At 46.9% G+C, this 17,646-nt stretch overlaps 1 protein-coding gene across 5 annotated transcripts in view; it reads right to left on the bottom strand.

The window, feature by feature from the left end:
* The window catches only part of arhgef18b (rho/rac guanine nucleotide exchange factor (GEF) 18b), a 53,172-nt gene that overhangs the window by 32,218 nt on the left and 3,308 nt on the right, over positions 1–17,646 (bottom strand). For 4 of the 5 annotated variants that reach the window (XM_077023813.1, XM_077023812.1, XM_077023809.1 and 1 more), the window contains exons 3-15: positions 17,112–17,554; positions 16,569–16,719; positions 16,268–16,394; positions 15,466–15,517; positions 14,904–14,948; positions 14,408–14,485; positions 14,156–14,264; positions 13,503–13,695; positions 6,186–6,253; positions 5,071–5,116; positions 1,081–1,234; positions 476–579; positions 184–324 (exon numbers count right to left, since the gene is read on the bottom strand). In XM_077023813.1, the coding sequence (XP_076879928.1) occupies positions 184–324; positions 476–579; positions 1,081–1,234; positions 5,071–5,116; positions 6,186–6,253; positions 13,503–13,695; positions 14,156–14,264; positions 14,408–14,485; positions 14,904–14,948; positions 15,466–15,517; positions 16,268–16,394; positions 16,569–16,719; positions 17,112–17,320 (1,477 nt within the window). In that variant the 5' untranslated portion in view covers positions 17,321–17,554. The remainder of the gene's footprint in view (positions 1–183; positions 325–475; positions 580–1,080; positions 1,235–5,070; positions 5,117–6,185; positions 6,254–13,502; positions 13,696–14,155; positions 14,265–14,407; positions 14,486–14,903; positions 14,949–15,465; positions 15,518–16,267; positions 16,395–16,568; positions 16,720–17,111; positions 17,555–17,646) is intronic. The other variant, XM_077023811.1, reaches the window with a different exon arrangement.

The following is a 17,646-nucleotide window of genomic DNA, read 5'->3' as shown; positions in this document are numbered from 1 at the left end:
ACTGTAGTGAGTGGGACCATAAGCATGAACTTCTGCGTTCTTTTCTTCAAACAAAACAAGCTGACCGGGAAGTGAGCTGTAGAAACCCAGCTACGGCCCGCTAGCACATTCTCTGACAGCCAGAAGAAACCACAAGTCAGTGAGAGAGAGTGTGTGAAAGCGTGTTGACGAGGAAACACTCACCATATATGACATCCTGCCTCTTGATCAGCTCTTTGGAGTGTTTCTTCAGAAAGGGCTGGTCCACAGCCCGGCTCCACGACTCCCCCTCCAAGTCCTGTGCCATGGCGTCCAGCTCCGTCCGAACACACACGTAGTACGCATCTGCAGAGGAAGTGTGTGAGTGTGTGTGAATGACCAGGTGGTGGATATCAGGAAAATACCTTTAAAAAACCAACGACTGAACCATGACTAAAAGTAGGCCAAACTTGATTATACATCTTGCGTCCATGGTGAATGGTTAAAGGAACGTTACCTTCCACAATGCTGGACTCGGCCGGTACGGCGAGGGACGCTGTGTCCTCCGTCCCGCGCTTTAACCTGAACCCGTCCACATCGTCCATCTCCCCTGCAATCGAACTGAGACACGGAGCAGTCCTGAGCACCACTGACACACCATAGATAACACACACACCACGGTGCTCACATGCACACACACCCACCACAGCACACGAGTCAACCACAACACACTCACAGAAACAGCAGCGCGTGTGAAACAGGGTCTGGGGAGGAGGCTGAGAGCAGGAATGCTAACAGCGCTAACAGCTTCGTGACGTTAAGTCCAAACGGTCCCAAACTGCCCCCTGATCTTCGCAGCTGTTTCAATGGGGGTTTATTTTGTCCAATGCATTTCAACTTGTATATGAAAATAAATAAGTCAAATCAAAATGAAAGGTGAGACACCAGCCCATGATGGAGCCTCTCAATGGTCAGTGGACTGGACAACACCACCGATACTCCAGCAGTAATCCTTCTTCAGACAACGTCCACATCAAAACAAACAAAGCATGCAAAAGGAGCAAGAACACAGCCCCTGTGAACCGAACCAAAACCCACCCCGACCCACCAACGCCTGCTGACCTGGAGCTGCTGGTGTGGTGAAGAGGCTGGTTGCTGCTGGTGGTGGTGGCTGGCTGAGCACCGGGTCCTCGAGGGGGGACGGTCATGCCTGAGGCGGAGCGGCCGTAGCCATCGGCGGCGGGGGGCGAGGGGGCGGGCCAGGGTTCCCTCGTGGCTGGGGGCAGAGCGGACGGGTCAGAGCGGAGGTAGCGGGGCAGCCACGAGCCAGGCACGGAGCCCAGGAAGCGGCAGGTGAGCAGGTCGCGGTGCAGGAGCAGACGTACGCCCACCCTGTGCGACAGGCCCCACGAGGCCGGGCCGCGGGCCGCCTTGCTGCGGACGGCGCGGGTTCTACGCACCGGCAGGTCCATTGTCTCGCTTGTCCTGTTGGCGTGAACGCCCGTACGCGACTACCCGGGCGGAGGCTTGCAGGTCTACGCCGCAGAGTGTGGACGCGCTTTATAAAGGGTGGAGTAAATTCTGGAAACAATGCGCCCACCCCACACCTGCCTCTCCTCTCCTCTCCTCTCCTCTCTCCTGTTGTGTTGCAGGATGGTGTGATGCGAAAGGCTGCAGACGGTGTGTGATGGCTGGATTAGCCAGAGCAGGGGACGAATAAGGGACTCGCTGCAGTAATGGGAGCCCTGCAGTTCTCCTGGGACGCCCTGATCAAGCCCAAACACTCTCCCCTCCGACCCTCATCTCTCCAACGCCCACAAGCAACAAAAAAAAATCCATATAATTTAACTGTGTGTGTGTGTATTTATTACAGACACCGTCATGTGGAAAAACAATCTATATTCTCTTTTAATTCTATGGTTTCACATATCAGGACACTAAATAATCAACTACTCCTTAGCAGGTCTTAAATTCAGGTAAATACAACCTAGATGAACACCACAACAGATTCCACCGTATTATTTTGTGAAAATACTGCTTCCATAGGAACTGGAAGGATAAATAGCAGTGAAGAGCAGTCGAATGCACTACACTAACTGACCAAGTGAAACCACATCCATTAAAACAAAGTTCTTGGCAGTTTGCCGGTGTGGAGCATTTAGTTGTGTGTTAACACAACGCCAAGGAGGAAAGACAGCAATGATCTTAGAGACGCAATTACTGCCCATCAATCTGGACAGGGAAGGGTTATAAGACCAATGATAAGATTATATATATAAAATGATGTATAAAAAACAATTTGATGTGCATTAGTCTACCATGAAAGAGATTATTCAAGAAAACATTCAAGACAGTTGTCAGTGTTTCCAAGAGTGGATGTCCCAGCAAATACACACACACACACACACACACACACACACATATACACACACACATATACACACACACACATTGCACATGGTCAGACCATGCAATGATCAGAGAAGATGCAAAAATCCCATGAGTTACGTCTCAGATTCAGACGGTTAGCATGTTAGATTGCTCAGGTTCACGAGGAGGGAGGAGGAAGCTTTTTTCTTTAAAGAACAAGGTGGCATAGCTTAAGTTTGCAAAGTTGCATCTGAACCAACCGCAAGACGTCTAGCGCAACATTCCTTTGATGGATGTTTGTGCCGATGTGTGGTGTTTGCTTTTCATCAAACTGTGAACAGTGGCAAAATGAATTATGGTCAAACATCTCATACCAGCCGTCAAGGACGGTGATGGAGGAGTGATTCAGGCTTGTTTCATAGCCAAAGGAGCTTGGCACCCTGCAGTCACAGCATCAACCATGTATACCAAAGTATCACAGAGTCAAATGTGAGGCCATATACGTGTGGGCTACAACGTGGCCAAAACAGGGTCACGCACCAGGACAACGATCCCAAGCACACAAGCAGACCTGCAGCAGAACGACCGGAAAAAGGAAAATCTGGTTGTGGCAACGGCGCCGTCAAAGTCCAGACCTCACTCCAGCTGTGGTAGCATCTTAACCAGATCTGCCCACAAATAGAGAGTGGGCCACAAAATAATGCAGAAGGCGTTTACTGCAAGGTTCTGCAGCTAAAGGCCATTCTACAGGCTGGAGGTTCATGGGGTGCATTTTTCACACACAGCCTCCATTTTGGCTTCATTTTTGTTAAGGACACGGTGGACTCTGTTGATGTTCTTGAGGGGGAGTATTTACATCATTTTAAGATCTACTATGGGCCAGAAGATTGTCCTGATGTCCACAACCAAAGAATTTAAAGATGGTGTAAGTCATCACAGAACTCTGTGTACACATTTTATTACATATAAAGATGACCGTGTTAATTAACACTTGTGATACCTACATACCAATCATTAACGGTGATGTCTGTGATATGAGCTAGAAGTGTCTGTGTAACAGAAGCACAGCTAAGATCCTCTGGTCCAATCCCCTGCTCACCTGGGGACTCTGTGGGAGGGCCTTAACAAGCTCACCCAGCACGCTAGAGAAACCACCAGAAAACTCCTGCAGAACACTACAGCAGTGTGCACCCACACGAGCCCAGCAGACAGAACAAACAACTACAGTTCCATTCTGCTAAATATGAACACAAATATTCCTTTACTTTTCATTAACCCCAGAACTCTCTTTAAAAGCTACACAACCCGAGATGTTACATACAGGTGTGCAGAACGATTAAAAACACAATACGCAGCGTTTCGTCAGTCAGACTAAAATGACGCAAGTGAACAGCAGTTTCATAAGACTGAGAGGAGACGTCTGAGGTAACCCACGGCTGGAGAGGAGGCGTAAAACTAAAGGAAAAACGCGCACCAGCAGAAATTTCAAAAAGCACTTTCTTTTGGACTGAAGGTGCTGCTCGAACAAAAAAACATTTGGAGAGTCAGTTTACAGGGTCGCCTTCATTTGCCCAAATCCTCTTCTCTTCTTAATTAGCATCCCTGCTACTACACAATCTGCTTCTCAGCGTGGCCCTTCCTACACAGGGCGGGGGGGGGGGGGGGGGGGGGGGGGGAGGCAGCCAGATTGCCTTAATTTGCTGTCAGGGGATGGAGGCAGACAGCCGCAGGCCGGGGCATCCATTACACGGACTTACTGCTCGCAGGAGACCGGAGCAAAACAAGCAGCTGATAATTGTCGGTGCCCACGTGAGGCTCCTAAGCCCCCCTCTCCAAACACACCCGACGACCCGAGGAAAAAAAAATGAAAAAGACACCCAAACCCACCCTAGACTAAAAAGCACCGGCCTGAAAATACAGACTAAAACGTTTCATGGGGAGTTTTACGTTTCTTTAAATAAGTAGCTTGATTTTTACAAATGTGTTGCTTGCAAATGTGTGGACGGACCAACATTAGCACAACCTCAAAGCAAACACACCATTTCTTCCAAGAGATAAATCACATATACGGATGATTGGTGTGGAGCTACCCAACCACAGGTGTGCAGTATCTCTGCATGGGACAGTGTTTCCTGTTATACATCAACACCAAAACCCAATGGTGCTGCACTACCTGGTGTCATTTAGGGATCCCAGATCCTAGCACGCTAAATGCCAAATTGCACAGAGCACACAACCTGCTACAGTAGAGCCAGCCTAACCAGACAGGGTCCAGATTAGCTTCCACATTTAACACTTCGAAACAGACTGAAAAGCAGATAATCAAACACAAACCGATAAGCTTCCAACATCAACGTCACAGAACTAAATAAATTATTTTTGGTTAAAAAATTGCAAGCAACCTCAAAGGGTGGACTAGGTGCTCAGAAACCTAGAAAATGCTATGATTTTGCATTTTAGCAAAACACAATCAAAATTAAGGACAGTTATGTAAATCAGGGCTGGCTTAAATGACAATTAGTTTAGTTATATTTCAAACAATCACAGAAGTGAATAAATAAATGAGTCCACCAGTTATTCGTTGACAACAGAGTGATCTAAAACGCATCAAAGAGCTTTGTTTTATAATACAAATATCAACTTCAAACCACTGATAAGGTTTTAACTTAAAAACCTTGTATATAAAGAAGTCTCATACAAATGGACAAAAATATTTTGGCAATCATAAGACTTTGAACTTACCTTGAATGTAGAACTGAGCAACTGGCTTCTGAGCAAAATCTTTGGTCTGTCAAGAAAAAAGGTTTTCAGAGATGAATATTAGTGGTAGATAATTTGAAACAGACCCATCTAATCTTGCATCATACTCCACCTAACTGGCTAATTAACTTATCCTGGATCATTATAGAGTGAACATAAGATAACTGACTTGTGGTTGATAATGGTAAAAGTCAGAATACATAAACAAGACTGATGGACTTAAATGACAAATTTCATTTTCCCGTCACAGTGTATTTTACTAGAGAAGATAGCACATCAGCTATTGAAAAACAAAACCCTTCGTTTCCCTGCATGACAGAATGGCCACCACTTTATGAAATCCCTCAGATCAACAAAGCACATAATTAAATGTCCACTGTAATCTTCATGCAGATTCAGTTCGAAACCATGCAAATACTACAACTTAAAATTCAAAACTACAATTTCAGACCTTTGAGGTACCACGATTGGACTGATTTAACAGTTTTAGATGTATTGCACTTTTAGACTTTTTAAACGCATCAGCGGCTAATGAGTTCAGTCTCCTTCGGCCCGCTCCAGCCGCCTGATCCAGAGACAGACGTCGCACCCAGAAATCTCAGCCATGTACTTCCGTCTCACCTGATTCCTACACCTCACCGATACTGGACTAACTTGTATGAGCTGGGCTGGGAGTGTCGGAGAAGGGTAAACACTCAACGCTATGCTGCCCGGGGCCGTTCGCTCAACACCCCGGAGACCGGCCGCCTCTCTCAATGATGACACAAACAGAACCAACAGAGCAGACCTGCTGGGCTCGGCCAGACGTTCCTACTAGGGTTTCGATCTCAAAACCGTTATTATGGTATAATAATGGCGTCATTAACATCCACTCAAGTACAACTTCAAGAGAGTGCGGGACAGGCCAGGGCTATTGCATGTGGCAAACTAAATTTTTGGACCATTTACTTTGAGAAATGACAGAACACTAAAGTCCTCCTTTATGTAGGTTAGGGGTCCCGGACCTCTTAATGAAACGACTGAAGTGGTTGGGGCCCAACAGACGGGCCGGACACGTGGGCACGTAACCCTCGTGGCCCGGCCAACCGGACACTCACCTTGCTCTTACTGCTGTTGCACTCCGACAGAAGGTTCTTGCAGTTCTTGTGGACGTTCACGGCGCAGTCTGCACAGACAAAGGGGAGGAGGCAGGTGGAGAAGGTTCAGGGTTTCTGTTTCAAAACCAGTTTTGCAGCGTGTGCCCGGCTATAGTGCGCGAGCTGTGATCCATCCGGGTGTCAAACAACAACGTGATTGTGGTGCGATTGCCAGGCCACTTCACGGCCCAGGAGCTGGAGTTTGGCCCGGTCACAAGGTCTCTCATCGGAAGCGACAGACTTATGGCGGGGAGTGGCGTCTGAGTACATCCCCTTATCGGCCGAATGAAACCTCAAATGAAATCGTCTTGTTTACAAACTTTTTTATACCTAGTACAAAAAGAAACAGGGGCACTGAACAGTGCTACACCTTCCTATTGGTCCAGCCCCTGTTGATAAGGCAGCTCGATCTCTCCGAACACAATCCAGGGGAAACTTCTCGATCAAACTTCAAACCTAGAACTCTCACCCACTCCAGTTCACTTGAACGACACCCAGCAGAGATAAGAATCTGTAACCATGTCTGCTCTCTGTGAAATGGGTCACAAATGTTATAACTCGAGTTATCACGGGGAACCATCTGCAAAGGAAGTGTGTTGGAGAGAAGCGGCCGGTATAAGGTTTCAACGACTGTTTAATCTGCTAATAAAACCAGTCAAAGATCACAATGGAAGGACTCTCCCACCCTTCAACAGAATTACCTTCTGTTGCGAAGCCACGTCGAGAGTTAGCAGGACATAAAACACATCTGTCACGTCCCAGAAGCACAGAAAGCTCCCAGGCGAAAGATTTAGACTACACACACTTCAGTCCATTCATTGCTACTCTATATTCACAAAATATTACAACAATATAGGCTGGTACACGTCTATCATCAAAGCATTGGACTACCATCTACTAATGTCCGTCTGCTACAAAAACTAGATGCAGGAACACAGATGGTCTGACACTTCAGACCCGTGCATACAGATTCTTAGCTGCAGTGTGAGACTAAGCGAGAGCTTCCCATGGCCGTGAGCCCTGGGTTAACGCAGAGCTGTAGTGCTGCTGTCAGGCTGGCGGTTGGTCTGTGATTCGTCAGGACGTTGGGAAGGCGTGGTGAGGTAGCGCGGCGAGGTAGCGCGAGGTAGCTCGGTGCGCTCGCCAGGCCGTGACTGGCAGCTGTTTATCAGCGACCTCTACAGAGCGCAAATCAAATTATTGCTTTAAAGAAACCAAAAAATAAACCAGGGACAACGCGACGCAAAGCGGTGGGCTGCTGCTTTCAAATATCACCACAAAATACAAAACAGCGCCTAAAACTGGAGTCTAACTCCTTAAGAGGGCTTCCCGTGGCGGCGTGACAAAGCTCTGCTTATCACCGCAGTCATAGGTTGACTGTAACCAGCAAGGTGTGTAGGGACTCCAACCAAGCAGAGATAAGCAGCTTAACACGGCAGGAAGCTCAGGGCAGTTGGCGTGGGCCAGTTTTCACTCGCTGCTGAAGAGAGAGAGAGAGAGATTCTGCTCGTTTAGTCATGATCACTGAGCCAGAACAGTAAACGACTTATCAAGTCACATCAATGTTTCTATGATCACTTTAGATAGTCAAAATATACAACTATCCAAACTTGGACGACTGATAGAAGCAAAGCCTGCTGGTAGTGTTCATGGAGGAATATGGCAAAACAAGACCAAGCTTGTAATACACCCTGGACATAGACTATACTAAACTCTAAACTATCAGCAGTAAACAAGGCTAGTTCAGTGAGGTAAAACGCTACTAAAGAGATGCACGGACCCCCACACAACACCGATCATGGTCTTCACACCGGCTCCGTGAGATAAATCACACAAGATCCTTCTGAAACTTTCTGCAGCAGACTTTTTTGAGAAGTCTGGACTCTGTTAATGAGAGCGACCTAGGGCAAGAGTGACATGGAAAAACTCCCCGACGTGGTTTGAGGAAGAAACTAGGAGAAGCCAACTTTTGAAAAAGAGGAAGCCATCTGCAAGAACAAAAATCTACATCAGCGACCTTCTCCCCACACAGCGGTGGTGGGTGACTGGCGGCCGGTTTCATACTACACCAAGCATACACACACACACAGCCAGTGATATCAGCCCTTCTAATTCTTTAGAGTTAGATTACAGTACAATCCGCCCAATGGAGGATGGGTTCCCTTTTGAGTCTTGGTCCGCACAAGGGTTCTTCCTGTTCACTGCCATCATAGGGAGTTTTCCCTTGTCACCGTCACCCCTGGCTTCCTCATTAGGGATCTGGACCCGTACACCCATACAAAGCTGCTTTGTGACAACATGTGTTGTAAAAAGAACCATATAAATAAATGTGACAATACCATAAGTTCACTTGGTGTGATTCATGGAACAGGTAAGTAAGCATATATAAGTAAAGCATGGATTTCCTTTAGTCAAACTGGAGGGAATCTGTTTCATTATGCGGTCATACAGGCGTGTCGCAGTGCGTTACACACACCTATTCTCTTCATGTGTGCTTGCAGACAGCTTCGTTTATGCTTGGTGAAACAGGTCACATGTTATTTGGTACTGGTGTGATGATGCAAAGCTTGTGTTTAATGTGACTTGGTGCTTTAATATGAGAGAGGAGAACTAGCTAAATTATGGATGTGTTTGCTTCATTATTTTTATTGTTCTGTTGTTGACTATTACAAAACACATACAAGGTTTGTCTGCAAAAATGTGATCATCATCATCGAAGAGTCACTGAGCACGTCGTATGCTACCACACGTCTGCGATGATGACAGATATTGAGGTCTCCGAGTCACCTGCAGCTCTACGAAGGGCAACACGGTGCTGACACACAGGGAACTTGACCCAGAACAGGGACACGGCTAGTGTGATGACCAAGACTGCCTGTCGAACAGATTACCAGAGATGTTAGTGTCGCTTGCCTTACAAACTCAACACTTGACGTTTTTCTCAGCACAAGCCACGGGTTCAGGGCAGCTTCTCCCTCTGATAATGGGAAAACGTGTCTGGAATAACCATCCTAAGTGCAGTATTGTATATATTTGTCCCTGAAAGGCACATGTGCTGCAGTCATACCTGCGTGTTTCTCACTGCAACCCAATTCTGAAGTGAGAATTTTCACAAGCACTTCCGTCAGCACACACTCTCTGTTGCCACCAACCAAGAGCTTAGTGACAGTTCTTTAGGGTTTTAGACGTGTCGAGGGTGGGACGCGTTCACAAGCTGAAAACAAGCACTTCAGACTAGGCAACAGTACACCAAAAGTGATCACATCATTACAAAATTCATTTCAAAATACAAAAATGTCAGCTGATGGTCAGAGTTCCCCTATTTCACAAGCAAGGGATTTTAATTGAGACCGAAACCAGATTAGCTCTTCAAGGAGTTTAATAATCCCTTTATCACATGAGCTGAACCCTGCCATGAAAATAAATCTATATTCAGTAACATCCTCGTGCACTTTACATCTGTTCAAACTGACCGCAATTCTAGATCTACTGGGAACATCAGACCACAACTCAAGAAACTACATGCAGAGGTCCCAAATACCTCTCGGTGGCTGTTTGGAACATGTACGAGAGACTAGTGCGTCTGAGCTGGAAGCAACATGTAATGGATAGTGCCACCAGAGAGACTCTTAGCCCTGCCAAGCACAATAACCACCATGTGACCACTCAGTCTGGTGCACAGAGGCGCCGAGAAACGCTGACGCAGGAAGGGGAGTGTGTATTTCACTTTGAAGTGCACCAGGAGGGAGAGACGAGATGCGATGTAGAGGGATGATGTTGGAGAGGGAACGGTATCTTCAGCTTTTAATCAAGAGAACTATGAAAATTGCCAATTTTAATGGTTTTCAATACACTTTATGAGAAATGAGCCTATACGACACGGCCTTAGTTCTTAAATCATTACAGCAAAGCAACAAGAGATAAGAACAACACCTAACTTTGCTAATCTAGCCAGCTTTACTGACTGAATCTTGTCGGTATGAGTGACAATACACCGCATGACAACCAGTGTGACGAAAATATGTGACCATGAAATTCTGTGACCACAGAGACCATTTTTGCATACTCTGCATTTTTGTACTTTCTACTGATAAATGCCTATAGGGTGTTTAGTACGACTGACCAACGCTGCCTCTTTTCCTTATAGGAAGCAATAGTAACAGTAATACGAACTTCATTATTCATGAGTCGTTTGTGTAAACGTACTTTTTCGTGTATTTTCTCACAAATATGCACCACAGGTGTGTGGTCACTGAGCTCGGTGGTGACGGACTCCAGTGTAACATGTACAGGGTGCACGAATCTGCCTTCACCACATCTCCACCAATCACCACATCTCCACCATCACCACATCTCCATCCATCACCACATCTCCACCTTCACTACGCCCAGTTCCTCCATCCTGCACGTCGCTGGAGACTGCTCTTAGTTACAGCCTAAAAGTTAGTTTATCTAGCTGACTAGTTTTAATTCAACGTTTAAACTTGTATGGCTTGTAGTTCACTTTATGTCCAGCTTAGTTGGTTAGCTAGCTGTGTTTTACGTTATCTACTCAACATTGTTAATATCAACCTCCAAAACACACGCCGCGGCTAAGATTAAACTACCTGCTCACCTGTAAACAAACAAACACCTGTAAGTAAACAAACACCTGTAAACAAACAAACACTCCTGCACAACACCGTCGTGCTGCGGGCGCCAGTTCGCCACAGCTCACCGGGCAAGAAGTTACAAAACGACGCCGAACCGGCGACTTCGTCGAACAACTCCCTCCAGAACCGACCCAAAGCCCCCGAACCACGAACCCCGAGCAGCGACCCGGGGCGGGCGGTGCATCACCGGGACCCGCGTAGGCCGCGCTGCCCGGGCGGGTCGCACCCAGGACGGGGGAACCGCTCCTCAACACGCACCTGCTGCGGTCGTGACACGGACGGGGCCTCGCGTGAGTCCCGGGACACCGGCGGGGTCCGAACGGGTCAACCGGCCGTCCTAACCGGACACTCGGGGCGACGGGAACACGCTCGTCGTGCGGCGGCCATCTGCGTCCCCGCCAGCCTGCCTGTGCGCCCGCGTCTCCCGGGGCATTGTGGGACGTGGGAAGGGCGCGTCCCAAAAACTTTAGCAGATTTAAAGGGACAGTCGGACACTAATTCTGACCACGAACACTTGACCACACGTGATCAGAGCGGAAACACGTAGTTTTACCGTCGTTCAAATTAAGAGTCGTTGGCGTGTCTGACCCTCCTAAATAAGACCTGGAGTCCTTCAAAATTGGTAAAAGAGTTCAAGAAGATACATATATACGAGTTTGTGTGTGTGTGATGAAGAATCAAATTGCCTTTTAATCCTCAAAATTAACCAGTTTATGTTCCACGTGAAAGCAGAAAACAGATTTTATGCAAAATCTCTGAAACATGCCACTAGGTATATTACAGATTTAAGAGCCTATCAACAGGATTGTAAATTAGCAATGTTCACAGCATTTGATAGATCCTTTTAATCCAGAGCAACTTTAATTTGCTCAGAGCAACACGTGTATCAGCATTACGGTATGTGTGCTTCTTAGGAATCAATCCCATGATCTTGACGCTGTTTACACATTCACACCACCTGCCTGTACAGGTGAGCTCCAGGAACACATCCAGACAGCAACGGCTCTCGGGAGGACAACCTCCCTCAGCTGGTTTCCTCCATCACCACATACGTGTGTCCATCCATTCACCTACACTATGCAAGCTGTTTCACTGCTTATTCTGACTTCCTTAAATGCGCCTGGCTGTCCTAAATGAGAACACGAGTCCACAACTTGCAGTTAGTGCACTGCAGCTTTTCTGTTTCGTGTCTCCTTTTGTAAGTCTGCTTATTGAATCGGTGTGACTGATTATGGTTAGACTGGGCAGTTTGGAACCTGATGAGATATATCAACGCGACTTGTTTAGTAAGCAATCCTACTCAAACACTCATCCATAATATTCCACAGACGCTGGGCGATGGCGTTGAACCGATGATTGCTCCTCGGTGTTCATGGATTTTCTCACCTTCCAAGACACTGCATAAACACGGAGAGCCTGTCTTAGGCTACGCAGTTACATGCCAAACCAACACTGTTTCACCAGCACTGTCCCTCGCTCAGTCTGACCGGCTCCAGCACTGCCTCACCCAGATGAGCGCTTCACAGACTTCGTCCAGGAGGACTCATGCACTAATCATTTACAGTACGCCCAGCTCCAGCACATCTATTTCTAACCCACTAAATACTTGGTGAATGCAACTAGATACGAGTTGAGTAGGAAAACTGTTAAACCGTGCAGTGCAAAAGTATCAAGAAACAAGAACATGAAAGCCTTCTCTAGAAGGGCTCACCAATCTGATTTGTGTATACACGTACCCAAACCCTAACACACCCGAACACATACCCTAACCCTATACCGTTAAATTACTGCAGAACCTGTTTGCACAAAAAAAACACCCCATAAATAATGTTTACAATATTAAACTGAGACATGAGTTATATAAGAACAGACAGTGCACAGGAACTTGTTGCCTTGTCTTTAAACAAACGTCTATGAAACTGTACATGAATGAGAAAAGTACTGCAGATGGTTTGTTAAACTTGCGAAGACTTGAATGAGCACTTTGTGATGTGACTTTTGAAGTTTATAACCTGTTTTTCCAGTGTCGCTGATGTTTTTGTAATAAGATTCTCTGCCTTAATATCATTTGTCACAAACAACAAACTATAAATTGATCGACTCAGTCTAGATGACTTAGATTATGTTTACATCGTTTGCCCCCACTGGAAGCAGGTTCACTGTGGACACACCACCATCCCTACTGGAGGAACAAAATGCATCAGTATGCTCTGGACTCCAAACGGTCATAAAAATGCAGTGCATTGACACTGATGTTAATATTGCCTCTTTCCAAAAAATATTATTACTATTCCTATTGCCAAAGAGACCAGTGACTCATTATAATTGGATAGATAACTTAATCTGGGATAACAAGGTATCAGAATCAAGCAAGAGGGATTTTTAACACACACGGGACTCTTGCACCTCGTCCACCCCCCAATATAAACACAAGCGGCCTTGCGAGATGTGATGAGAACGTGAAAGCAACAGGCGCGAGTGAAAGCTGCCTGGTCCGGGTGACGGTGGCGTGATTCACGGAGGGTCGCAGTGGCCAGAGACGGGCCGTGCGTGGAGCGTGCGGTGGGTCTTGCGCACATGCATGCATGCGTGTGCACGCGGGTGTGTGCGGCTGTGCGGTACTCACTGACGCACTGCAGGCCATGCTTTCTCTGCAGGGTTTTGCCGCACAGTGAGCACGTGGCCAGGCTGGAGAAGGAACCCGGGACAAGCAGGTGGCCATTACTAGTGCGACCAATCGCGCTGCGGCGGTGAGATTTCTCCAGCCCCTTCAGCTCCCTCTCCCTCTCTTTCTGCTGATCTCTTTCTCGGTTCTTACCCTGGAAAGAAGACACAAATGAATAAGTAGAGGCTTTATTTATATAACACTAATTAAATCTTTGCATATTATTGCCAGAAGGAACAAAAAAGAGAGTCTGCGCTGATAGGAAGCTAAATTACAGTTGCAAACTGCAGTGAGCATGCAACTACACATGCATGAGGTACCGAAATAGGACGGCTGAACCGTGACCGGGTGGCTCTACTTAGCTTCAAATATCAGTGTGACATGTGCAACTCAGTAAAACGATGAACGAAGCATTCACTTTCATTCTTAAACAAACCCCTTTGTGTGAAGAAAAAAAACATAATAAAGGGGAAGTTACAGCAGTGAACAAATGACACTACAGTTGCAGTGGCATTTCTCGGAAATGCGAGGCGGAGGACGGGGGGGGGGGGGGGGGGGGAGATGTATGTACGGAGGAAGTGTGTGCTACAGTACAGCCGACGTCACGCGCTCACCTTGTCCTTGTTGAAGGAGCCAGTCATTCTGTTCCTCAGAGAGCTGAGGGTGCGCTTCACCCTGGTGCCCTTCTCTGCCCGCTCCGCCCTCTCCTCCTCTTCCTCATTCCTAGTGTTCGCCAACAAAACAGTCAAAGCTGCGGTGTGCGTTTCTGCCCGGCGTTGGTTTTCTGTAATGTATTGCCGCTGAACAGGGTGGCGGGTAAAAGCAAAGGCTGAGATGATACCTCACGAGCAAACACACAAACTTACTCGATGGAGAGGAACTCGTACCAGGTGACACTCCCAGACGACTCTTTTCGGTCTGTGTTCGACGGTCTGCGATTGGCTCTGGGAACAGTACATGCAAAAATCAAACAGGCCGTCCGATCATCACCAAACACATTCTGTACGTACATGCTACCCACATGGACTCCAGTGACAGAAAGCGAGTAAGAGCGTGAGTGTCATTAGGCCTTCCACACGGCGGTGTTAGTAGCACACTTGGGTGGCGATCACAATCACAGGACTTTTATTTTGGTGCTGGTGAAGCACATCTCAGTCTGAACATCAGTGCTTTGAACGGTAGCAAAGTGAAGCATTATACTTTCAGATGACCTTTGGGAAGGCAGGGCAGATGCTAACCAGACTCAGGTGGAGTTCGGCCATTGCGGTCTGTGTTGTTGAGAGACGAGCTGCTCTTTTTGGAAAGGGGAGGGGCGGAGTAGAACTCCCGATATAGCAGGCGCCCGCCACTCTGTTTACTTACCCATGATACAGCTTAAGCTCTTGCAGAACTTTCTGTACCATCAGCCTAAGACAAACAAGACACTGAGACTGAGTGTGTAGGGGGTGTGTGGATCACGGCACTAGGTGCTGTCTTATAAATATACATTTGAACTCTTCTTCCTCTCTCCCTCACATGTACACACCCCCTGACACACACACACACACACACACACACACACACACAGACACACACACCCTCCCACACACACTGGCTCATCAACTGTTGCCTCTGACCAAGCTGGATCTCTGGCGTGTGAAACTGTGGAAGGCCAGATCAGAGCCACGGACACTGGAGGCACTGACCCGTCTACAGTGCCCTGGTATCAACGCCCCGTGGGCCCACTCATGATCTGGGCCGGGGCACCACAGTCTGGCATCTAGGATGGGATCGTTATGCTAAAAAAGTCCTCCGTACTTTAAAATGCATGAGAGTTTGATTGCATAATGATATTTACATGCACAGCGTTTGGTGGACTCTCTTATACAGAGTGAGTTATTTATCGGCAGCATATCGGTGTAGAATATCAGCTGGTGGAACTTACATGTGACACTGTCCTTCTGTGGAGCTGAGGCCTTCTTCTGGGTCGTTCTCCTCTGAGACAGTGAGAAACAGAGCAGTGAGAACCCATCCCAGCCCAGAGTAGCTGAAGTTGCCACCTGCCTGATCCCAGACCCGTCATAATGTGCACTTCTGTGGAATTTAATATTACGCATTTGTCCCTCAAAGCTGATATTGTGTCACAGAGTAATTATGAACGGGGCACACAAGATAATCTCATAATCCAGGAATTCTTTGTTGTGGATCTTAGTCCAGTGGATAAGCTCCAAAATTTGTCATAATAATTTACCATGTTATTTACTTTTTCATGAACACTACACTGATCTTAAGAATCCCCGCCTCTCTGTATGCGGTCTACATAAAGCACACAGAACTATATGTTTCTGTGAAAATATTTTTTAGAAATTATGTGATGGGATGAGGATCCAAAAGAATTCCAAAATTACTATAGATTTAAAACTATAGATTATACAAATTTAACAGTCTGACAAAAAAATTCAAATTTGATTAAATCTGTTGATCCCCATATTTAAAATGTTATTATCTAGGGTTAATTGGGAAATTGCTGATTTAAGTTATTATTAATGAGCTTAAGGTACACTCAATGAGGTCCAGCACAAATTAAAGTATAGTACAATACAACAAACCTCAAACCCCCAGTGCAGATATATGTCCCAGGCAGTGTACTGTCTGCAGTACGAATGCAGGAGAAACATAACAACATGAACGATCTGCTGTATGAACCAACCAGGAGATACCCTGGGTTTGATGCTAGCTGAACCGACCTCCTGAAGCCCTGGCAGCCTGCTTGGAAGTTTCCAGAATGCGAGAGACTCTTTCTGCACGAGTCTTCTCATCTGTAGCCAGGATGTCCGACCTGGAATATACGGTCCTCCCATATGCACATGGTTGCTGGAAATGAAGTCAGATTATCTGAAGTCCTAAATCATCTTCAATAAATCAACAATAAATAAGAAATTGCTTTGAACTGTTCAGGATGATTTTTCTCTGCATTTATGCTATTGCAAAATTATTCTTTCAAACGGTTCACCAGCAGTTTGGGGAAAAAGCTGAAGGGAGTGTTACTGTGGTTTGAGCACGGCCTGCTGCTCCAGACGTATCCAGCTCCTCCACGGATCTCTGGAAGGGGGACGAGGAGGGGAGGTGAGAACACTGTAGTCTGCTGGGATCTTCTCTGTCCACATCACTGTCAACGCTAGCGGTGTCCAGACTAAACCTACACACACACACGCGCACACACACACACACACACACACACAAAAGTAAGTTTGTGTTACTTTAACACCTCTGAAGTTTCTGATACACTATGGTCTCCCATGACCCTATACAGAAACATTTATCAGATTCATGCAGCAACTATACAGAAACAGTTTCATCAGATTAAAGCAAGACTGCTTCTTTAAACAGGCTGATATGGAGCAACTGCACCCGCTGGGTGTGTCAATTCAGTAGTGTATGCAGTAGTTCCTCATTTTCACAATAGCTCCATGTTACTTCATGCAAACAAATAATTACCCCACCCCAACCCCAACTACAGCCAATGGCCTTAAGACTTAAGTGGTTCTCAAGTTCTAAAGTTGTGCTGTGGTTCTGAGTCCTGAGTCTCACCTCCTGCCCAGGTCGATGGGAGACAGCGGCACGTCCCAGCTGTGTCTGCGTGAGGTGGACATGGACCTCACCAGGATGGGGAAACTCTCCATACTGGGATCACCCTCCAGTTTCAGCCCAGGCTCATCTGCACACACCGCTGGGTCGACAGCCACCGTGTCGGCCTGATCCGCCAGAAGGTCGATGTTGCCGTGTGACTGTGAGACCATCTCGCTGCGCTGTGGGTGGTACAGGTCACAGCTTGGCACGGGGTGAGTAAACAAAGGGGGAGTGTCCTGGCTCTCGCTCACGGGGGTGATTAGGATGGACAGCTGGTTCTCAGAGGGGCTCAGATCCACTCCAGGTCCTGCGTGCAGGTCTCTGAAATACTCAGAGTCGCGCAAAGAGGAGTTCAGGTCGAGGAGATCTTCCACACTGCTGTCTTGACCAGAACACTCAAAGTTCTGAGGGAGCAAGATTACAGTTACACAGGTTCTATGTTACACTTTCTTTTAGCAAACTTTAACTCTTCAAAAAAGGAAAATTAAACAGGTGA

The sequence above is a fragment of the Brachyhypopomus gauderio genome, chromosome 12 (assembly GCF_052324685.1).
Source record: "Brachyhypopomus gauderio isolate BG-103 chromosome 12, BGAUD_0.2, whole genome shotgun sequence".
Taxonomy (NCBI): domain Eukaryota; kingdom Metazoa; phylum Chordata; class Actinopteri; order Gymnotiformes; family Hypopomidae; genus Brachyhypopomus; species Brachyhypopomus gauderio.
This window is presented reverse-complemented; position numbering and strand designations above follow the sequence as displayed.